This window comes from Suillus fuscotomentosus (assembly GCF_016647785.1).
Source record: "Suillus fuscotomentosus strain FC203 chromosome Unknown F5891scaffold_31, whole genome shotgun sequence".
NCBI classification, from domain to species: domain Eukaryota; kingdom Fungi; phylum Basidiomycota; class Agaricomycetes; order Boletales; family Suillaceae; genus Suillus; species Suillus fuscotomentosus.
The window spans coordinates 1-26,757 of NW_024539543.1; the positions used below are offsets into that span (position 1 = coordinate 1).

General features: G+C 47.0%; 11 protein-coding genes across 11 annotated transcripts; 3 read left to right on the forward strand and 8 right to left on the reverse strand.

Annotated features, from left to right (window-relative positions):
• Nucleotides 1–315: 315 nt before the first annotated feature.
• Nucleotides 316–983, forward strand: F5891DRAFT_1232440 (uncharacterized protein; the record flags this gene model as incomplete). The annotated part of the gene is made up of 1 exon (XM_041369588.1): nucleotides 316–983. The coding sequence occupies exon 1, from the start codon at nucleotides 456–458 to the stop codon at nucleotides 981–983; it is 528 nt and encodes a 175-aa protein (XP_041225154.1). The 5' UTR covers nucleotides 316–455.
• A 191-nt stretch (nucleotides 984–1,174) lies between these two features.
• Nucleotides 1,175–2,806, reverse strand: F5891DRAFT_980840 (uncharacterized protein; the record flags this gene model as incomplete). The annotated part of the gene is made up of 5 exons (XM_041377051.1): nucleotides 1,175–1,522; nucleotides 1,574–1,806; nucleotides 1,856–1,991; nucleotides 2,285–2,658; nucleotides 2,710–2,806. The coding sequence occupies 5 exons, from the start codon at nucleotides 2,804–2,806 to the stop codon at nucleotides 1,175–1,177; spliced, it is 1,188 nt and encodes a 395-aa protein (XP_041225155.1).
• Nucleotides 2,807–3,336: 530 nt separating this feature from the next.
• On the reverse strand, nucleotides 3,337–4,439 carry F5891DRAFT_1189385 (uncharacterized protein; the record flags this gene model as incomplete). Its single annotated transcript, XM_041367158.1, has 2 exons — nucleotides 3,337–3,906; nucleotides 3,972–4,439. 2 exons carry the CDS (start codon nucleotides 4,437–4,439, stop codon nucleotides 3,337–3,339), a joined length of 1,038 nt encoding a protein of 345 aa, XP_041225156.1.
• Nucleotides 4,440–4,451: 12 nt separating this feature from the next.
• Nucleotides 4,452–7,545, forward strand: F5891DRAFT_1128836 (uncharacterized protein; the record flags this gene model as incomplete). The annotated part of the gene is made up of 10 exons (XM_041364324.1): nucleotides 4,452–4,471; nucleotides 4,611–4,959; nucleotides 5,013–5,306; nucleotides 5,356–5,488; nucleotides 5,510–5,742; nucleotides 5,851–6,264; nucleotides 6,289–6,727; nucleotides 6,761–7,111; nucleotides 7,214–7,351; nucleotides 7,391–7,545. 10 exons carry the CDS (start codon nucleotides 4,452–4,454, stop codon nucleotides 7,543–7,545), a joined length of 2,526 nt encoding a protein of 841 aa, XP_041225157.1.
• A 1,481-nt stretch (nucleotides 7,546–9,026) lies between these two features.
• On the reverse strand, nucleotides 9,027–11,132 carry F5891DRAFT_953313 (cytochrome P450; the record flags this gene model as incomplete). The annotated part of the gene is made up of 12 exons (XM_041375170.1): nucleotides 9,027–9,217; nucleotides 9,269–9,405; nucleotides 9,454–9,478; nucleotides 9,529–9,585; nucleotides 9,636–9,825; nucleotides 9,874–9,887; nucleotides 9,944–10,073; nucleotides 10,138–10,253; nucleotides 10,306–10,457; nucleotides 10,507–10,695; nucleotides 10,745–10,874; nucleotides 10,928–11,132. 12 exons carry the CDS (start codon nucleotides 11,130–11,132, stop codon nucleotides 9,027–9,029), a joined length of 1,536 nt encoding a protein of 511 aa, XP_041225158.1.
• A 616-nt stretch (nucleotides 11,133–11,748) lies between these two features.
• F5891DRAFT_1146598 (Mmp37-domain-containing protein) lies at nucleotides 11,749–13,542 on the reverse strand. Its single transcript, XM_041365031.1, has 4 exons — nucleotides 13,535–13,542; nucleotides 12,871–13,479; nucleotides 12,258–12,816; nucleotides 11,749–12,206 (listed from the first exon to the last, which is right to left on the reverse strand). The coding sequence occupies exons 2-4, from the start codon at nucleotides 13,432–13,434 to the stop codon at nucleotides 12,064–12,066; spliced, it is 1,266 nt and encodes a 421-aa protein (XP_041225159.1). The 5' UTR covers nucleotides 13,435–13,479; nucleotides 13,535–13,542; the 3' UTR covers nucleotides 11,749–12,063.
• A 2,993-nt stretch (nucleotides 13,543–16,535) lies between these two features.
• On the reverse strand, nucleotides 16,536–18,617 carry F5891DRAFT_1037252 (uncharacterized protein). The gene is made up of 3 exons (XM_041361856.1): nucleotides 18,037–18,617; nucleotides 17,788–17,879; nucleotides 16,536–17,701 (listed from the first exon to the last, which is right to left on the reverse strand). The coding sequence occupies exons 1-3, from the start codon at nucleotides 18,256–18,258 to the stop codon at nucleotides 16,618–16,620; spliced, it is 1,398 nt and encodes a 465-aa protein (XP_041225160.1). The 5' UTR covers nucleotides 18,259–18,617; the 3' UTR covers nucleotides 16,536–16,617.
• F5891DRAFT_1037254 (Der1-like protein) lies at nucleotides 18,550–19,874 on the reverse strand. Its single transcript, XM_041361857.1, has 6 exons — nucleotides 19,598–19,874; nucleotides 19,481–19,546; nucleotides 19,350–19,423; nucleotides 19,201–19,294; nucleotides 18,847–19,148; nucleotides 18,550–18,798 (listed from the first exon to the last, which is right to left on the reverse strand). The coding sequence occupies exons 1-6, from the start codon at nucleotides 19,685–19,687 to the stop codon at nucleotides 18,774–18,776; spliced, it is 651 nt and encodes a 216-aa protein (XP_041225161.1). The 5' UTR covers nucleotides 19,688–19,874; the 3' UTR covers nucleotides 18,550–18,773.
• Nucleotides 19,875–20,096: 222 nt separating this feature from the next.
• Nucleotides 20,097–22,391, reverse strand: F5891DRAFT_1037257 (uncharacterized protein). The gene is made up of 7 exons (XM_041361858.1): nucleotides 21,814–22,391; nucleotides 21,598–21,764; nucleotides 21,472–21,543; nucleotides 20,961–21,418; nucleotides 20,898–20,909; nucleotides 20,342–20,838; nucleotides 20,097–20,284 (listed from the first exon to the last, which is right to left on the reverse strand). Exons 1-6 carry the CDS (start codon nucleotides 22,036–22,038, stop codon nucleotides 20,360–20,362), a joined length of 1,413 nt encoding a protein of 470 aa, XP_041225162.1. The 5' UTR covers nucleotides 22,039–22,391; the 3' UTR covers nucleotides 20,097–20,284; nucleotides 20,342–20,359.
• Nucleotides 22,392–22,976: 585 nt separating this feature from the next.
• Nucleotides 22,977–24,791, reverse strand: F5891DRAFT_387070 (uncharacterized protein). Its single transcript, XM_041371644.1, has 5 exons — nucleotides 24,415–24,791; nucleotides 23,890–24,362; nucleotides 23,424–23,829; nucleotides 23,152–23,371; nucleotides 22,977–23,099 (listed from the first exon to the last, which is right to left on the reverse strand). The coding sequence occupies exons 1-5, from the start codon at nucleotides 24,662–24,664 to the stop codon at nucleotides 23,096–23,098; spliced, it is 1,353 nt and encodes a 450-aa protein (XP_041225163.1). The 5' UTR covers nucleotides 24,665–24,791; the 3' UTR covers nucleotides 22,977–23,095.
• A 696-nt stretch (nucleotides 24,792–25,487) lies between these two features.
• F5891DRAFT_953350 (ClpP/crotonase-like domain-containing protein) lies at nucleotides 25,488–26,541 on the forward strand (the record flags this gene model as incomplete). Its single annotated transcript, XM_041375175.1, has 6 exons — nucleotides 25,488–25,674; nucleotides 25,722–25,852; nucleotides 25,906–26,052; nucleotides 26,106–26,220; nucleotides 26,278–26,340; nucleotides 26,402–26,541. 6 exons carry the CDS (start codon nucleotides 25,488–25,490, stop codon nucleotides 26,539–26,541), a joined length of 783 nt encoding a protein of 260 aa, XP_041225164.1.
• Between the last annotated feature and the right edge of the window lie 216 nt (nucleotides 26,542–26,757).

A 26,757-nucleotide genomic window follows, 5' to 3' on the forward strand; every position in this document is an offset into this window, starting at 1 on the left:
GAAGGGATAGTATGGGGGCAGCTGTAAATCACTCTAATTAGACCCGCCATCAGGCCTGCTGAGCTGTCAAGTCTAATTAGATCAGGTACGAGGGAACCACAGGTGACCATAAGATCGAATTGGTTCATTGTGAATCTGTGATACCTACCTTACTCGCTTCAGTAGCTCTCCCTATTGTCTTTCAATGTTTTCTCCTACTCAAATTCATGGGCGCCCCCTCCCATAGTGACAGTGCCATGAGTTTCTGCGTGGTCTGCTAACCAATGAAAGACGAGTGTTCCAATTTACTCTGAAAAGATGAAGTCAGATGAATCCCAAACATCCTTGAATCGAGCTGACTCTGACTTGCAGGGATTTTAACGACCAAAATATTGTTGCCTTCTCTTTCATCATTTCTCGAAAATCAGACTTCTCAGGCTTCATCAAGTTCAATTTTTATAGCTATTATTCCAGGCATGCGGCCACAGACATGCGCAAAAACTACAGCTTCCGCTCCGGGCCCTATCCATGACATTCCAGCATCATCTCCTGCACCGGCTGCTACTTCTTCGCCAACTCATGCTACACCATATACGTGTTCCAAAGGACCCACAGCGGCATCAGCAGAACCGATTAACAGTACTAGTACTGCTCAACCTCGTGTTCGTACACCACTGACAATTCGCCTGCCAAGAGCATCGCTTGTAGGACATGGGACGACATTATCCATCGCAAACAATGTTTCTACATCGTCTCTTACCGCTTCTGCACCTGCTGTTGGTATTAATATTGGCGCTGGTGCTCCTATTCCCACCTCATCCATATGCACTGCCATACCTGGACCTACTCTGCGGGTACTTACACTACCTCCGACATCATCCAATGTATCACAACCTACATCCACAACATCTCCGCGGCCTCCTTCATCTGCGCTGTCACCAGCTATAACTGCATTAAAACATATACTACATCTAAAAATTGGACTTAGTGAAAATGCCGTCTAAAACGCTTGCGAGAGTTACCGTTTTGGTTAGCACGAAATTTAGTTCATAAATGCCTGGTTTTGGTTATGTTTGAACCCTGAGTACATTTAGATGCAAGATCTAAGGTTTATCGACACGACATAAGATTATCAGTGATACTAGTAGTAGTACAATCGAAAGAATCAAAACATAGTAGTAGTAGAGATGCATATTTACAAGTGCGCTTGTGAGGGTCCAACTACCAACATGTACCATAAAAAGTCGTTGAATTCTACTCGCTCATCCCCAGTGAGGTTGTTGATGGCGGCTAGAATAGAAAGGAATTTACAATTGACGACCATCCCCCCGAAAGACTCAACCTTCAACTCATCCTCAAACTGCTCATCTAGGCCGCAGAATGTCGCTGCGCTGGCGAGCGCCCAGATCACCTTCAAATGTTTGAGCTGTTCTTCTTCTGTCTCGCCAAGAAACTCATGGCGTAAGTGAGACCAAGTGAAGCAGATCACGTTGGCCATGATGAAGAAGTTTTGAAACTTCGCCTTGATTTCAATGCGTCCATTCTGAAAAAAAAGAGGGGTTAGGCTATCCGCAAATGAGAACTGAAAACTCACTTGGTCAAAGGTGTAGATATGCATGAAAACGAGTCTGTCCGCATCACGCGTGATCTTTTCGATCATGCATTTGCGAAAGACGACAGCAGGCGCGTTACTGTACCGCAGAGGGAAAAGTCGGTACACATGGAAGATGCCGTCCTGCACGAATTCGATGAGCTTCCCGCACGTGGACGACAGCGCATTCACTACTTCTTTGTGATGTTTGTTAGTAATGAATTCCTGAAATGTCGCTAATAAAGGGTCAGTGTGATGCTAACGATCATTGAGATAAAAACTTACCGTTAGGTCCAAAACAACGTGGGACGGAGTCCTGGATGACTCGATTCAGCATTATCTTCTTGGCGGCTTTGTTGATTGCCATCGCTTGCTCCTCGAATAGCTCGCGTGTGACCAGCTGCATTGCCATTTTCATGGTCTGGCCGATGATGTCGTCTGTTAGTTGGATGAGGTCAGACGTTGAGGACATCATAGGTTGCGAGGTGGAGGCTGAGGCTGAGGCTGAGGCTGAGACTGAGACTGAGACTGAGGCTGAGGCTGTGGGAGCAGATTCGGAAGCGCCTTGTGGGCGCGTGGCTGGGTAGGGGATCAAGCGTGGCATAGGTGGCATAGCTCATTGTTGGCCTCGCCGCTTTGGCTCCCTTGCCAGGCCCGCTGTCTGAATAATAAAAATTAGCGTGAAATTGATTGAAGAAAAACAAACTAACTTACATGCATCACATCCGTGCGTGGAATTTCGCCTTGTTGTATGGGCGTCGCATCAGTTGCGCTTGTGCCAGCGGCAGTGCCTCGAGAGGATCCTTGAGGTGGGTAAGCGCCCTGGGAGGGCGCTTCCATGGACGCAGTATTGTAAGAGGGGCCCGCTGTCTGATTGTGGTAGGAGCCATGAGATAGGTAGTTGAAGGAAGCGCCCTGGGAGGGCGCTTCCATGGACTCAGTGTCATAAAATTGAGGGTTGGAGCTGTAAGGGGGGTGATCATCATCGAAGTCAGTGCCAGCGTGCTCCAAAGACGAAGTGTTGTAGGAATGGCCATAAGATAAGTGACTATCGGTGTTGGCGCCCTGCATGCTCCAGCTATGCAGGGCTGCTGAATGATGAGTGATCAGTCAATGAAAGTGTAATGAGTCAGACTTACAGCTGCCACTTGGCATTGGGGTGGGAAGTGCGCTATCATCGTTACTGCCCTGCCAACCTCCAGGGGCTGCATGGGCATCGAAGTTGAAAGAGGACATCTGTGGCTATTCAGTGGGGATATAGAGTTGGTCAGTTGCCGGTTCGCCCGATGGATTGAGGCCAGAACCTCGCAGTGGCTTTGGGACTTTGGCCTTAGTTTTTCGCTGTCGCTGAGAGTTACGCTCACTAGGCATTCAAGGGTGGAGGGGATGTGAGAGCACACGCATGCATTTAAACTGTGAGTTGATGTAATAGTACATAGGGAGGAAAGAGACACAGACTTTACACGATCTTTACAAACCAGGAACACGTGGCAGGCTGATAAGGTGATTTACAAACAAAGCAAGGTGATTTACTAATGAAGTGTAAAACGAGGGGAGGGGCATGTCCAATAAGGTGATTTATGAATGGCAGGAAGACATATATGAACAGCCGGGGCGGGCGAAGCATGTTATTGAACGGTCGAAGCAAGGCAGTACCAGTTGATAACAATCTATGAACACGATGACTGAATTGATAATGATCAGTGTGAGTGTTGTGAATGGCTTGGCAGGTCACATACCATTGATGGTCACAATTACATGCTGCATCAGTCCTGCTGGCCGGGCTGCCTGACTGAAGCATCATCTTCGCCGGAATCCGTATCAGTGTCGGTATCGGTGTCGGTATCGGTGATGACACCAGCCTCCGTACAACCACCCCCCAGCGCACGTGTGATACTGTCCTTATTTTTCAAAGTACCAACAAAACGAGGGAGGTAGGTAGTTTCGCCAGTAGATGCTAATAATTCACGTCTGGCGCTGGAGCCCAGGTGGTTTGAGATTATCTCTGCTTGGGCAGTGATGGTGTGAAGTATCTCGCATTCATCATTGTAGATGGCTTGATTGTAATTTGTATCATCGTCAATTTCCGTGCGGTCACACTCGGAAAAAATGTTCCTAATCTTCTTCAGCTGTTCGTCCTTCAAAAAAAGCCAGTTTTTGTTCTCCTGGTGAAGCGCCTGATTGAATGCGCTCATGCGCTCTGAGGGTTCAACCTGCCATAACAATGTGGCTACTTCATGGTGAGCAGCCTCATGACCAGCAAGTACTGCCTTGAACACTTTGTACAATGTACCAAAGCTCATCTGTGAGAGGCCACTGGATATTGCATCCTCGTGCTTTTGAACATAGACTATGTGAGAACCAGAGAACTTGTATAACAAAGCAATGAAAAGACAAATACCTCTTGCAGTTGTTCAGCTGTAAAGTCAGGTTGGCGTACTCGCCCTGTCACGCGGTTTGCAAACTGAAGCTCCAGTGAAGATGGCCTGGGAGGGTATGGTACATGCCTCTTGGATGGCTTCTCATGCAAGTAAGCTGCCCGAGAAAGTGACCTTTGTGACTGGAAACTGTCAGGCTGATACAATAGGCTTTCCTTTACATCAGGAAGGTACGGAAGCTCTTCCACCGTGGAGAAGCAACAGTTTGGAGAACCTGGAGGATGGGGGGACATCTTGGGGGAAAGTAAACGGTCAGAGCCAGATAAGAGCTCAGTGGCCATTATATGGGGTGACTCAGGGTAGTCAACCTTCTTATAAAACTCCAAGGGAGTTAATTCTACACAGGTCGCACTGCTTGATGTAGTGCTGGTGAAAGTGGGACTGCTTAGTCGAGCAGGAGATGAGACCGGTGATGAAGACGCAAGTTCCATTGGCCTAGCGCGATGACTGTGCGCTGCGAAATGTGAGGTATTCGGACTTTGAATGACTTTAGTTTTTTCAGGTGCACTCACTCACCAGCTAAAGTCTAAGCCAAGTCTGCGCTACAATGTAAGTACTTCTGTTGCTCACTTCATGATACCGTACATACCTCAAATTGGCAGGCTATGTCCCAACTGCAAACTGGGGGACTATCCATCCATCAAGGCGCTTATCTCACATTTCAACTCTCCATCTACTTGTTGGCCATTTGATGCACGACCACAAATGTTACCCGTCCCTTCTGTATTCAATGGCTGGATACCTGTCACTGGTACCTGTTACCCGCAATCTGGGTACGTCTATGGTGTCGGTAAAAATATGCTGGATAAGTTAGAAGATGATAAATATGCATATCGACGGAAGATAAATCCTTATTACCCCTTCCATGATGAAGGTGAATGGGAATTAGGGAAGTTTTTGGTGGAAAACCTTACTCAAACTCAAATAACCAAATTTTTGAAGTTAAGATGGGTAAATGTGATGAATATCAATCTAAGCTGTACTCCTAACTCTTGCCTTCACAGTTTGACTCTCCGGATCGCGCAAAACCATCTTTTACCACAAAAGACTGCCTCCTGGACTGGATGGACTCACTGCCTTCTTTTGCCCTGTGGAAAGTCTCTAAAATAGAATTTAAAGGCTATAAGACTGTCTGTCCCATGGAGCTTGTTTGGCGCGATGCGCTGGAGGTTGTCAAGCAACTATTTAGCAACCCAACTTTTGCAAATCACATGACCTTTCACCCTCACGTCACTAACATCGAAAATAAGTGTGAATATGGAGACTACATGAGTGCCAATATGGCATGGAAAATTCAGGTTTGGTCGCCCTGTTATTAATATAATCCTCACCGATTGTAATTTCTAGGACCATCTCCCATTGGGTGCGACTCAAGTCCCGATAATCTTAGGATCCGACAAAACTGCCGTAACGCGACTTACCGGAGGAATTGAGATGCACCCGGTCTTTGTTACCATCGGTAACATTGATTCTGAGGTTCGTTCCAAAGCAACATTATGAGCTTGGCGCTGCATAGCCTACATCCCTGTCGTCAAGTTCCGCGTCCATCCAGATTACCAGTCTATTCTCCAAGCCAGACTGTGGCATAAGTGTATGGACCTTGTTTGCGCCAACCTCAAGGCTGCAGCAAAGGATGGCTGCTTTATGCCCGATCCTTCCCATTACATTCGTCATGTGTTTACGCCGCTCATTGCTCATGTGTGCGACCTACCAGAGGCTACTATGATCGCTGCAGTCAGCAAAAACTCATCCCCGCTGACTATGGCAACACAAGCAGATTTTGGTGATGGAATTCTCCACCCCCCTCATACCGGGAAGCACACATTGCAACTCATTGTGGAGATATCCCGAACAGTCGATCCCTGGGATCTCAACAAGTTCCAGAAAGCAGCCAAAGCTGTTAATCTATCTGGTGTTCATATGCCACACTGGCGCAATTGGATGTTTGCATGTCCGTCCGTTTTTCTCGCCAGCGAAGTGCTGCACACTTGCCATAAATTCTTCGCGGATCATCCACTGAAATGGATCAAAGAAATTGTAGGACATTATGAGCTTGATACTCACTTCATGGTGCAGCACAAGCGAGTCGGAACGCGCCACTTTACGAAAGGTATCACTCATGTTAATCAGATGACAGGCCGCGAGCATAGAGACATCCAACGCACTATCATTGCATCGATCGCAGGGGCTGTTCCACCCAGATTCATTTGTGCAATTCATGCCCTCATGGAGTTCTTTTACCTCGCACAGAATCCGGTTCACTCACCTCAATCACTTCAGTCAATGGTTCAGGCGCTTTCAGATTTCCACTCTTTCAAGGACGCTATTGTCCAGGCCAAGGCAAGGAAGGGGAAGAAGGGTATCAAAGAGGATTTTTTCATCCCCAAACTCGAGCTTCTGCAGAGCTTCGATGGTACGATTAAGAAATTGGGCACTTTGATGCAGTTCTCTGCTGACGTGACGGAGCGGTTACTTATCACACATTGCAAGGACCTTTTCCTGCGGACGTCCCAACAAATCAAAGATTTTACGGAGCAGTGCGTGCGGATTCTTAATCGCCAAGAATCTATGGAAATGTTCAGCCTGTACACACTGCTGACTTCTCGCGGGGCATCACTGGTTAATGCCATACATGCCGAAGATGAAGATATCACAACTACCAATCCTGCACTCTCCTGGGTTTCCCGAGTTCTTCCTGACGAAGTCAGGTCAATCCATGGTCCCTGACCAGTCCGTAATCACTTCCTCAAAGGTATTCTCTCTGAGGATGCGCTCACCGCTTTTCAACTCAATGTCGCACTTGATTACAAATCACTCTCACCATCTGAAATAGGCAGGAAATATGCAGTCCTTGACTTTGATCATGCGCTCGCCAACTTCATTTGTTGTTCCTCCCTTTCCAGTGGTGAACATTCCCACTGGGACCCCAAATATGGGCATTTCCAGGTATGGCACAAGTTTCGATTGCAGCTTCACTCGGCCTTCCAGCCGCGAGTCATCATGCCAAGTCGGGTGGTGCAAGCATACCCACCAAGCAATGATTTCCCCTTGGGAAATTGTGATACTGTTCTCATTGATGCCATGGGCACTAACAGCAAAATGAGTATGTTTATTTCATGTGCTTATGTTGTAGCCCTACTGATATCATGTACAGCAAGTTATATCGCACAGGTTCGACTCATTTTTCAACCAATCGTTTGACGAGGTTCCAACCTGGAACTACCGTCGTATCTCTCTGACCCACTACTCTACGTCCAATTTTTCCGCTTCATTTCCAGCCCTGATGATCGTCCCGAGCTCGCGATGTGGACCGTGGAGCATGCATACATGCAGGACGAAAATGGTAACCGCTGTAGGGAAGGAGCTGTCATTCGAGTGACAGATGTGACGCATGCAGTTGAATTAATTCCAGTTTATGGTGAGGCAGTGGCTAACGGCGTGTCCTCTGCGACTTGTTTGGAACACTATGAACATTTCTTTCTGAATAGCTTCACGGACAAGGAGAGTTATCATACATTCAGTACCGAGTTTGTATAGACAGTAGCTTAATCAATATGTAGCAATTGCTATCACATTCATCGTATCGTATCTGTGAGCCTATCACATCTTATCAACAAAAGATAAATTGGTTTATGTTTTATCAGCCCGATGTGGTGAGTAATATTGGCGTTCAGACATCTCCACCAATCACATGACTTCGCTACTGAAGTCGTAAGCATTCGTAAGTGTTCGTAACACGCGTAAGTTAAGCGTTCATTTCAGTCGTTTTGCAGATGCAGTCACATCGGGGTGAACGATATTTAAAAGAGGTTTATATGTTGTACAAAATGTGAAGACAATAGTTAATATTTAAACTGACATAAAGATGGGTGCACGACTTCAAATTTTGGTGGTGTTTTGTGTGTCATCCAAAATATCAAATATTCACAACCATATTCCCACAGACAATATGTCAACAAATATAATAAATATAATCAGATTTTCCATGTCTGCTTCAATTTAAAGTTTGATTCTTACATAAAACTTTGGAGAAAACTTGAAGTTTTGCCAAAGCTTGACATTTAAATCGAGTTTTAATGTCATGTCATCTGTAAAACTTCAAGTTTTCTCCAAAGTTTTACATGGAAATTGAACTTTAAGTTGAAGCAGACATGAAAAATCTGACTATATTTCTTATGTTTGTTGACATATTGTCTGTGGGAATATGGTTGTGAATATTTGATATTTTGGATTACACGCAAAACACCACCAAAATTTGAAGTCGTGCACCCATCTTTATGTTAGTTTAAATATTAAATATTGTCTTCACATTTTGTACAACATATAAACCTCTTTTAAATATCGTTCACCCCGATGTGAGTATCATCCACCCGCTTACCTCATGTTTATCTCCTTTGTTTCATTTGTTCGTCTTTTTTTATATGTTATTTCTTCCGAGGCTGTTGTGTGTATTTACCTTGTTGTTGTGCTACACTTCTCGCGTTGCTTTGGCTGGGGTGGATATACTTTTTATCTGTATACTGTCATTATCTTTTTTTTTTTGTCATTTTCTTTTGCTGTTTTGCGCTTGTTACTTGCTTGTTACTTGCTATGTTGTTATCGTGCTGATATTGATAGTAATGATGAGGCAGTTTCCTTGCAGGCGACGTGGTCTAATTGGAATAAGTCTGAGCAATCCTCGGTTACACTGCACCGTGACGTCGACTAATGAGTGAATCATTTTATCGAGTCTGCCCTACAAGACTATACCTAGATCTCAGTTGCGACTCGTGCGCGCGCAAGCGGGTGGTTGAATTCATGCTACATTCTACATATTTCTAGTCGTACATGCCGCGTGCGGAAAACGGAGCTAACGAAAAGGGTTTGGACAAATTGGCGGTGTCGGCCAAAGAAAGGAAGATATACATGTACAGCCCATTCACCTGATAACATTTCATACTTCTGTTCGGAAAACATTCACAAGTTCCGAATGGGCACAAGAGCGTGATGAGATATTGCAAGGGAAGATCATAGGGGAGCTAAAGTGATGAAATTGTTAGTGACAGGAAGATGGAATGATATGAGAAAAGCAAGTACTGATTGAGTCCTGTCGTGAATTGGGGTGTGAATTCGATCACTTTGCCCTGGTCATCTTTGGCAGAAGAAAACTCCACCGTGGCTAACATAGTAACAATAGCGGACCATAAGGAGGCATCAGCAGCATGTCGGCCTGATCAAAGAATGAATCAGCTCTATACTGTGATGAAATAACTCAACCCACCTGGACATGCACGCCGGCCAAAGCCGAAAACATATTTAGCAGGGTTGTCATCTGTCAACGCGCCGTTGACGTCTAGGAACCTTTCTGGCACAAAACGAGATGCATCAGGGTACCGCTTTTCATCTCGTGTGATGCCCCTGCAATATAACATCAGTATTTTGAAGTATAGAGGGGATCTATCTGACCATGCATTGCACATGACGGTTGTTCCTGGTGTACGATATTACAAACGATGGACTCAATGAATAAGAATAACAGACCTTTCGGTATGAAATAACCATCATATGTATCATCACTCGTGGTGACATGTGCAATGCCTACAAAAATACCTTCAGCAAAGGCGAAATAACACAGCAAGAAAGATTACCAAGAGGTACGATAGGCTGCCATCGCAAAGTCTCACGCAGAACTGATTCAATATATGGTAGTGACGTTCTGTCTTCAAAGGTAGGTAAGCGATCCCGGCCAACCACTGAGTCGATCTCCGCTTGTGCGCGTCTCTGAACATCTGGATACAATACCATGGCGAGAGCAAAAGTCATCAAGGTCGACGTGGTCTGCAAAGAAATTCAGGAGTTGACAATATGGTTCGGACACCCGCTAACCGTCTCGTATGAACCTGAATGGATACGTATTAACGAGAGGTATACCATCCCTTGTGAGAAGATGACAAACCGATAATAGCAGTAGTAGCTGCTTTCTTTAAAGCACCCTCAAACAATGATCGGGACGTCTGATCTTGCTTTTCGATTCGTTGAAGATTTTCTGCCACCATCGAAAACTGACCAATTGCCGAATTTTCGACCTTGACGATCATGTGATTAATAGCTGGGATAGAGCCAATATTTCTAAAAACGAAAGATGCCCACCATATGGTCTTGCGCATATTGGAATGGCACGTCAGTCATTTCTCTCATACGATCGGACGACGTTCGAGCATTGCGTTTGATTGAGGATCCCCAGCACCAGTCAGGTAACTTCAGTACTGCAGAGTACATAATGTCAGCTATTTTCATGAGGAAAAGAGATGAGCTTACAGAAAGGGAAGGTTTTGAGCAATATTGCTTTCTCTGGGGTCACCACCTCGAGGCCAATAGCCAGTGCATTTTCTACGTTTCGAACCAGAGGATCATTACGAGGACTAGTTTGGTAGCCGTAGGTCGCTGACATCGCAACTGATGACGAGAATCTATGAACAGGTTAATAATCATTCGATGTTTACAAACACATAGACTGACGTTGCAAAGTGAGAATGATAATTCTGAGGATCATCGATTAGATTGACAATCATCTCACGAGCCTGCTTGATCTGCATTGGACGAAACTTGAGCGCAGAGTCGGAACGGAAAGTTTGGTGGAAGAGTCGTCGGGAAAGACGCCATTCGTCGCCATAGCCTACGAATGCAAAGACGACCGACCAACCAAACCTGCCTGTATTCCATGATGATCAAATGGAAGGATGTTAGAAGAACGCACGGCTCGACTGTGGCTAAGTATGGCCGATCGGAGTAAATGCGAGAACGCTTGTCTAACAGGGCTTCTGCAACGTGCTGAGAATTGATTACGACGACTTCCTGGCCTAGAAGTCGCACGAAAAACAAGTCTCCTGATATGATGATTTGCACCATATATGCACCATGGTACTATCTGACCACGTACCATAAGCAGCAGCCCATTCGGTGTAAGTTAACCATGCCGCCTTGGTGTCGAGAGACAAGATGTTTCCTAACAGTGGGAGCGGCACGGGGCCAGGGGGGAATTTGTTCTGTCTGTTCCTGATGAACCTCTTGAGGGATGTGATGAAAAAAAGGGAAGTAGGTAAGACGGCGAGGATAGCAAGGCGACCATCAACTGAAGGAAACATCATTAGAACGGTGCGTAGGGCAGACACCCAACGCACAAAGGGGACTTTATAACTGCATGGAGAACTATTTTCCACACCCTGGGGCGGCCTATACGTGGTTCAACTCCCACTAATGCTGGGAGGTGGGCTTTGTCCAACGCAAAAAAATTCCCATCACTAAAAATTGTCAGGACATTTTGCTTGTTTCAGTATACACCCTAGACTCGTGACCAGTCTATGAGGCAAGCGATCGATAGCCTCATAGACGGACTGGTCACGAGTCTATATACACCCGTCATGCATTGTTTCAAGCTCGGTGTGGGTAAGTGAACTTGCGGAAAGGAAACAGAGTGAAGCTTAGGTAATGTGAAGACACAAGTTGGGCGGAGGTTACTTATCGGATTGATCATAAGAGCGCCATTCTCTGGTATGTACAATATGAACCTAACAATAGACAAATTAGCGAAATATGATGCTTCTAAATTCGTCATATTCCGCTTGATCTCAACCGTTTTGGCCATGTCCAGTTTTTCCTGGGCCTGAGGCCTGAGGCTTGGGGGGCAAGCCCCAGAGTGATTTCACTCAAGTAGGAGCTTTTCTTCGTGCTTTCTTGACAACAGCTGTCAATTCACCACCTTGCCAAATAACTCGTTTTAATTTAAATATCCTGGGCTGATTCGCTCACATGTATAGTACTAGTTCTTCTCTACTCTTATCCCTTTCTCCAATTTCTTCTCGACGATTAAATATATACTTCAACACAAAGATCGTGAGCCCGACTAGGTAAAGATATCAGAGTCCTGGTGTAATACTCAGCTATACCATAAGGCTACAATTTTCCTGTTTCGCCGGATGAAAGGAGGGGTGGTGTATATATCGTCGAGTAGGAGTTGGGAGATGTGGTGATATACTATTACATAGTCACTGGGTCACCTCGAGCATATGCGTCGCACTATGACGAACTCGAAAAAGAGGTTCCTTTCCACCACTTGCTGACTTTGGCTACAGAGTAGCGTGCACTCTTAGCCACGCCAGCGCTTACTATGCCCTTTAGTGACTGTACAGTTGCTGGGTACCGCACGATCTTCGTGATTTCTGGCAAGAACATCAGCATGAAGATCTCGAGATACGAACAGAAGAACATACCAGAGTCAAGAATCGAGGGAAGCTCCTTGTCGCCTGCGATACGGAGCCAATAAGCGCTTTCATCCGCCTCTCTAGGTGGACCACGCCCCTCGGCACGCTGATGAACGTGCTTCAAGAGCTCTTCCGGCAATTTCTTGAGATGCGCTGCTCTCGCATGCGGACTGGTATCCTGTTCCACGTTCTTGGAACCCGCCGCCCACCGGACCCCAGGAAGGCCCTGCGCAAGCCTCCAGTACAACTCCCGAAACTGGTCCTCCTGACGAGAAACCATATTCTCCACCTTTCCTCGATTCTCGGCTGGTAGCACCATTCGAGGGTCACCAGAATAGCTTATTCCTGCTATAGCTGAAAATAGCTCGCGTTGGGTAAAAGATCCCGGGAGCATGAGAAGGGCGGTGCGAAGAGCAGAAGTGAGGTTAACTTGTTGAGTCAGTCGTACGCGTGCATCGTCCTTAATGATCCGTAAAGGCTTGTGCATTCTCCCCGCAAGATAAAGTGTGCGCCAGTTAAGTAGGTCGGCACATAGCGTGTCGATGGTCGTTACTCCATACTTGATATTCTACGGCAGTATAAGTAAGCGAATAGCGCAATGGTATGAACGAAAGTGACGTACGACCCCCTTCACCGGCACAAAAGTATTGAACCAAAGTCCAGGGCTGAGCTCTTGCGTTTTGGCGACAAATGACGATCCTAGCACCCGTGCATGCAGGGGATAATGACTGGGATGCTGTTGCATGTTAATGGAGTGCCAGTGATCCGAATGCGTAACCGCGAATATAAAGTCCAGCATCGGCCTGTCTTCCTTATCCTTCTGCTTCTCATACCCAGCCTGCTCAAAAACGCCAGATCCATAGGCAAACGCATATCGAATTGGCGCTTCGAACGATCCTACGATGTCTTCTAGAAGGGCGCGAGTGGAGTCTGGTACCGGTAGGACTTGGTTCCGCCCGAAGGTTGCAGGAAGAGTTGGGAGTGCTTGTCGTTGACGGGGAACAGCTGGACGCGGGCGCGGATATAATTGTGACTGACGAGACTTGCTTGTCTCTGGCTTTGAGATGTGGAGTGGTGGAGTGAGGACATTGTGAGAAGTGGTGGAGTCGGTTGTTAATGAGCGAGTAAGACATTGTAGATGATGAGCTGATACCCGGCTAGCTGATGAGCGAGTGGTGGATAACATACTGCACGACGACAGCGATAGGTGTGACACTGACGATGATGGTAGCTAGATTCAAGTTCAGTAGCACTCTCGATCGCACCTAAACCACGTGACTACGAACGTTTTTGCAGCTGACGCGGTAGTCCGGCATTAAGACGTCCCGCATCCGTATGGATCAACGCCTGCAAATTCCCGCTACCGTTAGGGAGTGGGTTATGCAGGTTTTGATTTTCGCATTCAAAAACCTAGCCTTTTGCTAGTCTTCCCTCGTACTGTGCGCTATCTCATGCTTGTTGCAACGTTGATCTGTCTCTAGCTTCCGAATCATCATGTCGAACGATTCGTCAGCTGCTTGCCCGTATCTGTCCTTGAATCGTTTTTCTCCGAAGTTCTCACGGCCTCTTATGAAGGTCGCTCGCTCACCACCGACGTCGAGTTCGTGGTCACGCGCGCTCTTGATTCTGATTAGTAGTTGTTGGGATGGACTGGATTGCCGCGTGGCGCACCATCGGTCAGGAAGACGAAACTCCTGTTCACAATCCTCGTCCTCTCTCTCTGTCTAGCGTTTGAGGTGAGTGTCTCAGTTTGCTTTTCTTTGGAATTTCTGCGAACTTCGTTTTGCTTTTTCTAGACACTTCGTGCGTATTTCGGGATGACATCAACCATGTTGAAGCTGCGCACGGTGCCTACTTGCGTTCATCCCATTAGTCGCTCCTCGGTGGGGCAGTTTCATTGTCTCGCAGACGATCTGCATCCATTGTCGGCCTTTTCTTGTCTGATGTTGAGCTGCTTAGCCAGGCGTGCTCTTTGCATGGCTTGGCACTTGGGCATTCTCATTCAGTTGTCAAGCTACGCAGTTTGTTATTGCAACATTTTCTCCATGGCGAGTGCTCGGCTTCAGACACACGTTCCAAGTACCGCGATTATACTGCATGTTGTGAGGTTGCAGTAGCTTCATCTGATCTAGCTAACTGCATATCAGATATGTTGATGAGCGCGGACACTTCTGCGATAATCTTTGGACTGTTGCACAGAGTATTTGCAGTGATCTAGACTCTGTTTGTCATCAAGAAGACCGTCGCAGGAGGAGAACCGTTTGCATTCTCAATATCTTCCGCAGTTGGGGTGCATACGAAGCCGTGTCCAAGTCATCGCAATCGTTGTTTTCAAAGGCGGAGCATATGTCCAGGACTTCCATAGCGTCTTGGCATGGTCTGTGCTTTGTGGGTACCAAGGATGAATTGTTGGATAGGGTCATCGACCGTACATCTAAGGGTATGTGCGCCCTGTATCCGCAGGATCGTCGTTCAGCTTGTTCTCGAGTGATTGAGGAGTATCGCGCTGAAAGTTTACCAGAAGGCGACATTGGGTTTAACAGGCCTACGGATGGTTATGATGATTTTTCTGATCGGCAAGCCAACAGATGTCGAATTTATAAATTCATCTTTTGAGTTTGTTGCGCTTGTTGCGCTGTCGCAATGTTGAATATGATGGTGATAGTCCCTCGTGGCTGAGAAAGCATTTGAAATCGCACATTGGTGTCCTTATAAAGGGTAAGCGAACACAGGCAAGGCTTTTGCCTCCGCTGCGTCAGCATGCAGGATTGCACAGTAACGGAAAAATGTGGAAACTTGGTACAATAGGGCAAGTCGGGTAGCGGGCTTTGCCACTTGAGATGGCACTACACACTTATATCTATGTGGCCTTTGGCTACTTCGTAGGTCTGAGTGAATATAAGAGCGTGGTGGAATATTACAAGGAAAGACCATATGCATGGCGCAGCTAAAACAATGAGACTGATAGTGACACTGCAGGATAATAGAATGACACAGTGAACTTTGCAGAGTGCTACCCAGAACAAAATTGAAGTCAGAAACGATCCATTTAGATAAAGAGAGAACACCATACCAGAACTATGTCATTGTAGTGTGGACAAAACTCACGCGTTGTATGGTGGCGGCGGCGGCGGCGGCCCTCAATAATATCATTGGGAACACTCTACAGCCGCCTTGTGTCATGATATATGAACGCTGCAGATGCGAAATTAAGTGTATCCCTAAATTCGTATATAAACCAAATCTAAATTCAAATCTTACCCAAGTGAAGTTGAGCTCAGATCTCAGGAGCTGAGCACACAGGCACGGCACACCAGTTCAGAAAGGATTCGAGCATGCATGCCCTATCGTGCAACGTAGCACGCTTGCCTCAGCGCTGCATTGTGTTTTTCTTCATTAACAACAGCACAAGGTAACTCGGAGGGATCTGACGAAAGGAAAAAAAAAACTGTAGAATAAAGTCTGAGTTGAACTCGACAATATTTAGCGGGATAACATACCTGTTCGTAAGCCAAGCCCATCCGCTGGAAGAACTTCGGGAGATCGATCATTCCATATCGTATAAAAACACTGTCGTTATTTATATTGACATATGAGCCCACATGAGCAACATGCAACTGTTGCAGAAACCATAAAAACAAAGAAACAGTCAAGGAGCGGTAGGGAAAGGGAGATATAGACCTGTGAAAGACGCAAGTGAAGATGCCGTAGATAGGCACATATACAAAGGAGAACAACTGCAACGGTATGAAACGAGAAATAGTATACATAGGATATATCCTGAAATCAAGACCAGAAGGCTCGTAAATGAAGCATAAAATAAGAACCACACACTGCCCATGTCAGTCCTACCTGGATGTTCAATGCCTCGACTGTCGTTTCAGTACATCGCCCCTACCGCTTAGATGCATTGGCCCAAGGACTCTTCGGTTTGGCCGCTTCTTCGGCCAGCTTTTGAGCCCTGAGGATGGCGCTCTTGTTGACGCGGGGAACGATGGAGGGAGCCTGAAGGCTGCTCAGACGGCGCACCGATCGTTGTGATGATACGGCTCTGTCGAGCTCATCCATGCTGGCAGTGCTCGTAGTGCTCACTGCAGAACTCTCAGAAGCCTGAGAGGAGTAGCTATTGGTGATGTTTAAACTTGCCCTTGGGGCGACATGGGAGGCACGGGAAGATGCCCGAGACGGCACCGTGGAACTTGAACGGGTCCGAGGAGTAGAGTCTGCTCCGGCACTATCAGGATAAGCACTAAGAGAAGAGCTGCTTCTCGACTGAGTACCAGGCACCTTGGGAGCGGACGGAGTACGGACTGAAAATGTTTATTGCGTCAGTGACGAACTTTAAAAAAAATCGATCAACCGTAAAGTGTCATCGTGTGAAGAGAAATGAAGAGAAAAAAGCTGCCAAGGACTTACACATGAAACTGCTCGGGGGAGGTCCGCCCTGCTTTCTGAGAGCTGCAGTCTTGTTGGTTCTGGGAACTATGGACGGAGCTTCAGTTGTACTTGCGACAGGTATCGATTGGCGACGCTTGTGCCCAGGAACACCGTCAAAAATATTTTTGCGTTCGCGTCTTCGCTCAGTCTCCGTGTCTTCGCCTTCTCCCCCGGCATCACTAGGTGAACAAGATGTCTGCGAAGAGACAGCAGATCCATTGGCGCTGATCGCTACTTTTCCATCGGTGACCGAGCCAGCCATCGATGCACGCCTCCGTCCAGGAGGTAAGGCGGGCTGGGCGAGACCCAACCGTAGGGCGGCTGCCTTAGTCAACCTTGGGGTAATGGTGGGTGGCGCAGTAGACGCAACGGTGAGCGTATCAGAGCGCTTGTGGCCTGGAACGCCCGCAAATGTCCTCTTAATCCTTTCCTTCTCCATCTCTTTCTCCGCTGCGTTCTCCTTTTCCCTACGAGGAAGTGGGATGCGGCCAGTACTAGCTGTAGACATTCGTGATTTGAGTGGAGACACTTTTGAGCCGTCTGCAGCCAGCCCTTGGCGAAGAAGGGCAGCTTTTGTTGTGCGTGGAGATATATCAGGAGTTAGATGCGTTTTTGGAAGTGGCCGTGCACGAAATTGTTGCTTTTCATTGGGTGATCCATTGGAACTGAGGCTCGGGCGTGCTGAAAATTGCGGTGCGCGCGCATCCGAAGACTCAGAGGACGGTGTAAAAACGCCTGAAGGAGCATTCAAACCCAGCTTGAGAGCTTCCAGGATTGCAGAGTCGATCGAGCGCACAGAACCAGGGTCGAATTCATCATTTGAAACCAGTTCTTCATCACTTGCAGGGAGATCGCTGGTGGGAAAGGGAGGGCTGGAGGCAAATAGAGACGCTATTTGAATTTCTGCTTGCTCTTCGTGCTTTGCGCCTATTATTGCATCATTAAGTGAAGGCATTAATGTGAGGAGAACTTGGACGGCGCGTCTGCGCTCAAGAATATAGACCCAGACTGGACCGCTGAATGGGTGTCAGTGATGGGAGATACAATAGAAAGGGTGTGGGGATGAATGATAGTGTTACTAAATAGCCATCAAGATACTCACTAGTCAAGGAACCGAGCATCATCGCCGAAAAGCTCGAAAAATGTGTCGGGATCCGTCTCCGTATCAAACTCCATTTGGCGTTCTTTGATTATCTATAAGGCATGGTGAATCAATTTTGCATCTCAAATCGAGAAGTTCAGAAATTCTTGAACGTGACTCTAGACATATTCACGTGTCATATTCGGAAGACAGAGACTGATGCGCGATACAAGGGCAAAGCATATAAACTCATGAAACCAGTCCACACACCTCGAAATTTGCCTTCACAAGTCGCTGTTCAATGTCTAGACGCTGCTCCAATGCGTGTGTCTTGATTATCGCGACAGTTCGCGTCAACCTGGCTGATGGCGATGCAACAGGCTGTATCCTGTTCGAGGAATGATGTCCATGATGTTCGTGTTCGTGAGGAGGGTCGTAGAACTCGATGGGATTGGCAGGGGATGGGGATTGTGAGGACATAGACTTGGACATGTGGGTATAGTTATTCCCTTACAGCAACTCGGACAGACTAGTAATAACCACAAGAAACAGTGACGAGAGCAGTGGAAAAGCAACGGGCCAGAAAGAAAGGAAATATAAACAAGGACACCCTTGAGCTCACCGCCAACTATAATCTAGAATGACAGCCCTTTCCCCAAGACGACACTTGTGACCTGTCGTGGTCGTATACTGCTCCCGTGCGGACCTCGGACACCCATCCATCATGACTTTTCATGGTCTCTCCCCGAGGCAAGACAATACAGGTTCGCGGACAGCAACGAGAAGTGTGGAAAGAGCCAAAGCTAATGTTGGCACAATATTGACACGTATGACACATATGAGTTTAGATAACATGAGGCGGTACCACGGCCCCGATTGTAGCACGTAAGGATATCCCTTCATCAAACATAGAAGTAAGAATATCATAATGATTTCCCAGTAACAATGCCGCTCTTTCCTCCCAAAGACGGAATGAAAGATGCCAAGTACGCTGGTTCTTTATCGACTCAGAGGTCTCCGAATAATCTCCTCCTGTAACAGTATAAGCATGACACATTTCATCTATCGAGAAACACTCACAGCCCATCAGGCGCCTCAGTCAGTACCGAGTACCCTCCGACCATCTCTCTTGGCCAGACATCCCGCAGGAACCATCCAATGTGACCGACCGCACACCCAATTAGATCTCCCGCGGCCGCCTTCCATGTTCCACTTATTACCCAAGAGAAAATCACGAGGGCCAATGGCAAGTACGGTGCTGAGATTGTGAACAACCCAAAGAGCGATATTGGCGTGGATGGATGCCGACGGGACCACATATATATGGGCACGAAGGCGAGCGAGGAGGAGAGAAACGGAAGGTTGAATAAGGGAGACAAGGCCTGTACCATGATGATTAAGATGCATAGACGACGAGAAGTTGATACAACTTACCAATAGCATCACAGATGACAGCAGAAGCAACCAAAAGTAATCAGCTTTTCTGTTGGCAAATGAGGATTCTTCTAACATCCGACTATATCGCATGCTAGAATCCATGGAAGTCAAAACTCTAAGCGATGGAAATCAACAGCCGGGCTCACAAAAAGAAAAGATGGAAAACGAAGTCCAGAGATATTGATCCAAAGTAAAAGAATGTCGTGGCCATGCGCCAGGGCTGTACGCTCTATCAGCACGCACACAAGATGTTACCCCAGTCCAAAACATGACTCACTTGTGCATTGGTAAAAGCGGATTTAAAGCTAAAATACAGTTGCAGAGGTGTCACGAGTTGACATTGCTTGGAAACACGTCAGTTTCGTCACGGCCAATTGAGCATTCGCCTTCATACCACTGCTAAACTCGTGGCGACAGATAGCGCTAGCCATGCACGCGTTATCGGTGGAATCTGGGTCAACCAAGCTTCAATTCCGACGGGCATTCCTCAAGTTGCCAACTAAACCTCAAGAAATCGTCGAAACCTGCGAAACTAAGGTTGTGTGGTGAAGTGAGAGTGAGAAGGGAAGTAGTAATGCAAGATCCACGTGGTCCATCAGTAATCATTGTGTTTCAAATTTACACTGCCACACTTCGTATGCTATGTAGCAACTATCATGATCAAACCATCATATATACAACTTACTTCTGCAATTCTGACAACTACTTCCCTGGATTCTTGTCATGATTGTGTACAGGCGTACGTGTAGCCAATGTGTGTCCAGCATCTCGTATACGTACGATACGTGGTAGAATTATCATTTAATTAATTGTCGGTATTTTGACTCTCGTACATGCCTTGCAAGTACATTCGATTTCATGACTGTTTCACAGCATCGGGGCTCCACAAAGCATGAAAAGAACGTAACACAGCGCCATAATATGATCAACGCAACTCATTAACGAAGCAGTGGGGAACAGGCCGAGTAGAAGGCTGCCACTGTGTCATAGTGTGTAACATTATTACTTCCTACATCTGTACTACATATGGTTACATATCCCAGTTGCCTGAGTACACCGCCAGGATGTCCAATGGAAAGTACTACATACGATGATTCAGAAAACAAGAATAGGGCATAGTAAGGTGGAAGTCACTCACAGGGATAGGTTCTAGCCATCACTCCTTAACAGACTTGAGCGTAGCTGACCTGGACGACTTGGACCCCGAAGCACTTCCGGATGGTCCTTCTAGCCCTACGGTGCCTAGGCGGGACCGCGAAGAACGAGAGCGATGGTGAATGACACCATTTGCATGTGGTATCGGAGGAAAAACGAAACTTGCATTAAGCTCGTCCTTCATACAGGCTGCCTCCCCACGTTCCATAGCAGTTGACCGGGTGTGCACTTTGGTTCCGAGTAGGAAAGGTTTCAGCGGTGATTTCCGTGGTGGAATAGGGGGTGCAGGGGGTTTGGAAGACGCCTTGGGAATGCGCGGCGGAGGCGGCCGTGGGAGCGGTAGCAGCAATGGCCGCACCGTGATTTGGCGGGGAGTCTGTTTGCCCTCCATTTCGTCGTACTCGCGCAGCATTATGAGGAGTAGTATGGTAAGGACACATGAGGCAGAAATTATCATTTGTGGGATAAAACCAATGTAGTCTGTCAAAGAAAAGGGTTAATATTTTTTTTCAGAAGCCGAGAAATTGAAAAAAAAGTACCAATAAGAGCACCTGCATGTATGGATAAGTAATTATTCGACCCAGCCCATTAAAAAAGCTCACCGTCATCAAGAGCTGGAGAATCTGGCATCGATTTCCTCAGCTGCGGGATGATAAGAACGATAGCAAAGGCAGAAACCAGATGCTTGGTCATGAACCTGATATCGACTAGTCTGCGTGCCAGCAGAACATGTGCAATGGTGACGTGAGTTAGCATCCAGCTGACGCCAAAGAGTAACAAAGCATAGAATCGTAATTGTCCAGGCCTCGTCACATATAAATCAAAGTCGCGAGTGGGAACTTGAGTCCCATTGATTATCTCGTAGCTTTCGAAGTCACTAGTTGCGACAAGAAAACTGGCTACTTGTTCTATCGTGGAGAGCCCCCGAATGGTAACAGTTGTATTTGAAGCATCGACAGCCCGCAAGGTGCTGGGGAGAAGATACGTGTCAAATGGGTACAAGTGAGCCCTGTGGACATCCAGCGTATGATCGCTGTCGAATCGAACGAGGTTCTCGATACTTGTGTATATAATGATGAGCATTAGTCGATCCCAGCGCATCCCCGGACTTACCTGCGCCGCTGACCCGTTTTACGAATGTATGGAATTGCGGAAGGTTCATATATAGCTACAGGTTCAGGAGAGCTATCAGTGCATATCATCAGTCGCAGATTCATAGAGCTCAGTAAGGTCACCTACTTATCGGCATAAATCCAGAGGGCCATCGAGGGCAGCCCACATTGACTCTCGTGGACACCAGAGCTTCCGTCGAGTTCAAAACTGTCTCCACATGCAACAAGGGACCATGAGATAGTGATGGAGGGCTCGCTGACATCGACGTCGACGTTTTCACCTAACAGGACAACCTGTACACGAGTTCAACAATAAAGCATCAAAGACGTATGAAACACCTACGCCTGGATCATTCGTTGCAATGTCGTTCAGCATGCTCTTGAAAAGGGGATCATCTTCCTTATCGCCACTGAGGAATGAACAGGACAGAGCGAGAACAAAAAGCAGGGAAAATATGAGAGCAAAAATAAGGATTGTCACATTCTGCAAAGGAACGACTCCGCCAGTGCCGGTGTGCAGATGAACAACATCACCACGGGATCGACCAATGGGACTTGTGCCCCCCATAAAGGCCTGTACGATGTATTGGATGATGCACTATAATTCGATCCACAGCGCGTTTGATGGGATTCACTGGGAAGGGCGTCGGAAAATCGCCAGAGAAAGTGGACGGCACTTCAAGCTTCAGCGCTTGATTCCCTTGCGAAAGGTCCAGAGGAAATTTCTCTCAATAGCTTGCGTAATCCCGTAATAAGCCTAGCAGATGCCATGGCTCTGTTCGGCCTAGACTGCCTTATGGTATTACGTCGTTCCAGAATATCGGAAGGATAGTACCATTTCAACGACTCGATTCAGGGTGAAATCGAGTTCAATCTTCAGAGCAAGGAAGTGCGGCTTGCCAGATGATGGTGGGACACAGTAAGTACTAGTAGTTACATTAACAATATTGCCATCATAGTTCTCACTACATATATAGGCACGTGACTTGTGAAAACCGGACCCAGCTTGCCGGATCTGACAGCTGTTTTGCTCATCCTATTCGTCATTGAGACCAGACAATCTAAAAGTTCAAACTACTTACCGACTACTCGTCGAGCTTGTAATTTTATGTATGCAGCGGAGCCTTGGAGCGCTTAACATCATTTGAGTTTGTACGTGTGTGAGAGAGCGCCCAGTGGATCGAGCCCTCTCGTCAGTCGAAGTACTTCCTCCATCAATGATCTTGAATGCGGAGGAAACGCGTTCCCTCTTAAGTTGCGCCACGTCCGCAATTTTGAGTCTATTCGCAAATTGTAGATCTACCAATCGAGCTCCTGTGCTTAACCTTGCTGCAATTCTTTTGATAGCCGTCGCCGACCTCTGGATCCCATGCTCTGTATGCGACATGCATCAAACCAGTGAACGCAATACTGTCAGGGTATATGAAGTTCTGTCAAAAGGTGTCGATAGAATGAGACAGGCTTATCCAGCTGTATGTTGTTACGGTCCTCTAATGAACACATCGAGCATGCTTGCGAGTGGTTCCTGCCGTAGAAATGATCCATTCTCCACTGTTCCGGCTTTGATCACCACCATAATGGCAATTACCTCGGGTGGATCACTGATCATCGTCCTGCGGTGACTTTTACCTGAAATTGCACCGTCAGAGAATTTCGAAAGACTGATATGACGACGACTTACGGTTCCCCATCAAGTAGTTTTTTCAAAAGTGCAACCTCTTCTAGAGGACCTGCTGGATCGCCTTCCGGACCAAACACCTCCAATATGTTGCTAGCGAGATTGCGATAGACTCGGGCCCGCTTAAGTAAGGATGTCTTCGCAAGAACTTGATGTTTATTGTCATGTTCAGTTGCAATCACAGCGTTCCACCCTGTCTTCGCCATCTCTAGCAGATGCATACCTATTGACAGTGTCAGAGCAGATAATATTTTTTATGATGCAGAATTCCCTACCGATCTGTGGATAGTTTTTTGGGTATATTAAAAGATACACGGCAAGTACCGTTAGTCCAACATCAAGAGCGACATGATAAGAACCCTCGTGAGAAGATCTGCTGAAGGTGTCCGTGAGCCGCGATAAATACGATTCGCGAAGCACAGGGTAGAGATTTTTTGGAAGGTCTGGAAGAGTTAATCCCACAAACGGCGTGCTATCGTCAATATCTGAAGAAAGAAAACAATGTTTTTGCAGAGTATTGTCCAATTTCTGAAGTGCGGCCTCTGAGACAGGCAACGAAGGGATGGAGCCAAGCGTGCTAATGAAATTGCATGATGGGCAGGTACAGGAAAAGCCATAGGTGAGCTCGAAGATCTGCTGACGAGACTCTATTAAGGCAGGGTCCACATACGGAATACAGATCTGCAAGACGAGATCAGTTTAACTCTATAACGACCATCTAACATAGTTTGAACAAAGTACCTCCTCCGTAGCCTTGATCTCCCGCAAAGCTACAATTTCCATCCGCACTGGCTGACCTCGGCGGATCACGTATCTTGCAGCGGCGTTTGGAAGACACGAATGGTTGAAAAGGCGACTCGCAAGAGGGAATATGCCATGAGCGATAGTATTGAGATGACTGTGAATTGCGAAATTGTTATTCCCAGAACGTGTAAACAGAGCTTCAAGGATTTGGTGCACATCAGCGCCTACAGACATGGGGCAAGCAATTGGGAGGGAGTCATGGGGCGGTCCAGGCAACAGAGACATGAAGGTGGATAGCTGCTTTGCTGTTATATCGGAAGACGCATTAGATGCAATCTCTGCTATAAGATGGGTGTGAAGCAAAGCATCTAGTTGCTCGTGCGCTTCAATGTATTGAAAATCGGCTGAAGCCATAAAGGAAGCAAGTCTCTTGCAAAACTTTTTATGCGAGCCCCAGTGCAAGGTTTGGCCTGAGGATGTTTTCAAGGCTGTTGTCACACGTTATCGACAGAGGATACGCACACTGTGGTCCGCAATACCAATATGAAGCACAGCCAGTACATTTGACCAGCCTGATTTCAGGCGCTCCTGAGCAGAGACAAAAATCACATCGGCGACCTTTGTCCGACGAGAGTAACAGAACCACCATAGATGGCACTTCCAGAATAACTGAACCTGGGCTGATATCGCTTGCAGCAACTGCTTTGTGACGAGCAGTAGCGTGTGCCTCCAGGCGAACACATGCAGGAAGCTCGTCCAATGATGAGGGCATCAGGACCAACTATTGCAAGACAATTACTGTAGTGCAACAGTCACTGGTGATAGTAAAATCGAGGCATTCCAGAAATATCACACGGACCTTTCGGAAAATAATTGTACCGTTGATCGCCCTTGGCACTCAGTCACAATCTCTGCAGGAGACAATGAGCGAACTCGGACCACAGATCAAGGAATTTTGAAGAGTTGCAGAAGACTGAGGGAGTTGCGGACTGCTCACACCAAGCCACGTCCGACTGACCACACTCGCTAGATATGCGAGTAAGAACAAAAAGGCGAAAGAATGCTGACAATGATACGATTGAGGAGAGCCTGAATCGGGATCTCACGGCGGAGGTGCAGATTGAAATTGATCAAAGTTTGATTTACATAAGTTTGACATAAGGTAGCAGCGAAGTTGGTGTGATCCTTTATGTCCTTTTCTGACATAAGGTGGGAATTATTTACGACTGTATTTTCCGGACGTCCAACCCTGCATGCAATGCCATGCACGGACCATATAGCTAGTTACACAGTCGCGTGTTTTGTGCTCAAACGTTGCTTGAACAACAGCCTCACACGCGACTATTAAGATATCGGAGCATCGCCGGTGGTGAATAGCTCTCGCAGAGCTCTATCGTCATCATTATTACCTAGCTGCGACGGTGTGCATACATTCGCAATGCGATAGCAGTGAGTCCATCAACAGTGACTCAAGAATACATCGGCGCCGTGTGCGGAGCGCGTGATCAGGCTTTGTGCCAATAATAACTCTTCCAATTGGCTTCAAATCTTCAAGTGAAGGACGTAGATGATCACAAGACTTGCCGACGGCACGTATGTCAGAGTCGACGATAATCGTTGAACGCTCCGAAAGGGTGGGGATTATCAAGCTCAATCGACCTAGGGCTTATAACGCACTATCTGGAACATTGATCAACGAGTTATTGGATGCTTTGAGGTCGTTCGAGAGCGACCCCGGCATAGGCGCTATTATCCTGACGGGCAACGAGAAAGGATTCTGTGGTCAGCTCCGAAATCTCTCTACACGAATCAATCTGATTATCTTACAGCTGGTGCGGATATCAAGGAGCAAAGTGAACTGTCCTTTATCGATGCATACAACCAAGACTATCTGAAGAATCTAAATGACGGGTTTTTTGCTGTCCATAAGCCAATAATCGGAGTCATCAATGGTATTGCAGTGAGTCGATCACTCGATGCTCACCTCGATCGACTGACACAGCGTGCACCCAGTTGGGAGGTGGCTGTGAGCTGGCGATGATGTGTGACATTTTGTATGCAGCAGAGAGCGCAACGTTCGGGCAGCCAGAAATCACACTGGGAACTATCCCAGGTGCTGGAGGGACGCAGCGCTTAATCAGAGCTATTGGGAAATCAAAAGTAATCGCCGCAAGATCAGGTATCTACAGCATCACTAATGGTTATTTTGTCAGGCAATGCACATGATATTGACGGGGGAGATGATTAGCGCAAAGGAGGCCGAAGCAGCCGGGCTTGTGGCTAAGGTTCTCCCTACAGAGCAGATCTTTAGTGTGGCCCTGACTACAGGTATGTAGAGCGTTTAGTTCCCCTAAGAGTGACCTGACTATTGCAATAATCGTCTAGCAAGCAAGATAGCGAGTTTCTCCGCACCCATCGTAGCAATGGCAAAGGAAGCGGTCAACGAAGGTCAGTGACTTCAAGTACCTTTCACAGCGTACTATGCATTGTTGAACATCAACATTGACAGCTGAAGAGCTGGGGTTGAAGAATGGGCTTCATTTCGAAAGCAGACTTTACCACGCGACCTTCGGGCTGGAGGATCATGCAGAAGGATTCCAAGCATTCCTCGCCAGACCCAAGCGTGTAGCGCAGTGGACACACAAATGATGATCAATCAGCCTGAATGTTGCACGAGATATATAAGCACCTCGTGGTATTATAGAACGTCAGATTGTAAGATAATTCGATGATTGTACAGGGTATGACGATGTAGCAAACAAATCAATTGGCATGAGCCAAGATGTTGGATCGACAATTTCACCGGAACCTTTGGCGTTCAATTGTAGACTTCTGTCTTGAATCTCGCGAAACACGCCTGTTGCA

Excerpts from the sequence above, each read along its gene's own strand:
- F5891DRAFT_387070 (XM_041371644.1), bottom strand. The coding sequence starts at position 24,664 with ATGCCCTCATCATTGGACGAGCTTCCTGCATGTGTTCGCCTGGAGGCA. Across the intron at positions 24,363-24,414 it reads TTGGTATTGCGGACCACAGT|GCCAAACCTTGCACTGGGGC; the intron begins GTGCGTATCCTC and ends AAACATCCTCAG. Across the intron at positions 23,372-23,423 it reads AAAAAACTATCCACAGATCG|GTATGCATCTGCTAGAGATG; the intron begins GTAGGGAATTCT and ends CACTGTCAATAG.
- F5891DRAFT_1037252 (XM_041361856.1), bottom strand. The coding sequence starts at position 18,258 with ATGTCCAAGTCTATGTCCTCACAATCCCCATCCCCTGCCAATCCCATC. Across the intron at positions 17,880-18,036 it reads TTGTGAAGGCAAATTTCGAG|ATAATCAAAGAACGCCAAAT; the intron begins GTGTGTGGACTG and ends CATGCCTTATAG. Across the intron at positions 17,702-17,787 it reads GATGCTCGGTTCCTTGACTA|CGGTCCAGTCTGGGTCTATA; the intron begins GTGAGTATCTTG and ends ACACCCATTCAG.
- F5891DRAFT_1037254 (XM_041361857.1), bottom strand. The coding sequence starts at position 19,687 with ATGCCCGTCGGAATTGAAGCTTGGTTGACCCAGATTCCACCGATAACG. Across the intron at positions 19,547-19,597 it reads TCGCCACGAGTTTAGCAGTG|CAATGTCAACTCGTGACACC; the intron begins GTATGAAGGCGA and ends CGTGTTTCCAAG. Across the intron at positions 19,149-19,200 it reads TGTCATCTGTGATGCTATTG|GCCTTGTCTCCCTTATTCAA; the intron begins GTAAGTTGTATC and ends ATCATGGTACAG.
- F5891DRAFT_1146598 (XM_041365031.1), bottom strand. The coding sequence starts at position 13,434 with ATGTTATCCACCACTCGCTCATCAGCTAGCCGGGTATCAGCTCATCAT. Across the intron at positions 12,817-12,870 it reads TTGTGCCGGTGAAGGGGGTC|AATATCAAGTATGGAGTAAC; the intron begins GTACGTCACTTT and ends ATACTGCCGTAG. Across the intron at positions 12,207-12,257 it reads TCCCTCGATTCTTGACTCTG|AAATCACGAAGATCGTGCGG; the intron begins GTATGTTCTTCT and ends TGTTCTTGCCAG.
- F5891DRAFT_1037257 (XM_041361858.1), bottom strand. The coding sequence starts at position 22,038 with ATGGGGGGCACAAGTCCCATTGGTCGATCCCGTGGTGATGTTGTTCAT. Across the intron at positions 21,544-21,597 it reads CTCTGGATTTATGCCGATAA|CTCTCCTGAACCTGTAGCTA; the intron begins GTAGGTGACCTT and ends ATGCACTGATAG. Across the intron at positions 21,419-21,471 it reads AAAACGGGTCAGCGGCGCAG|TATCGAGAACCTCGTTCGAT; the intron begins GTAAGTCCGGGG and ends TATATACACAAG.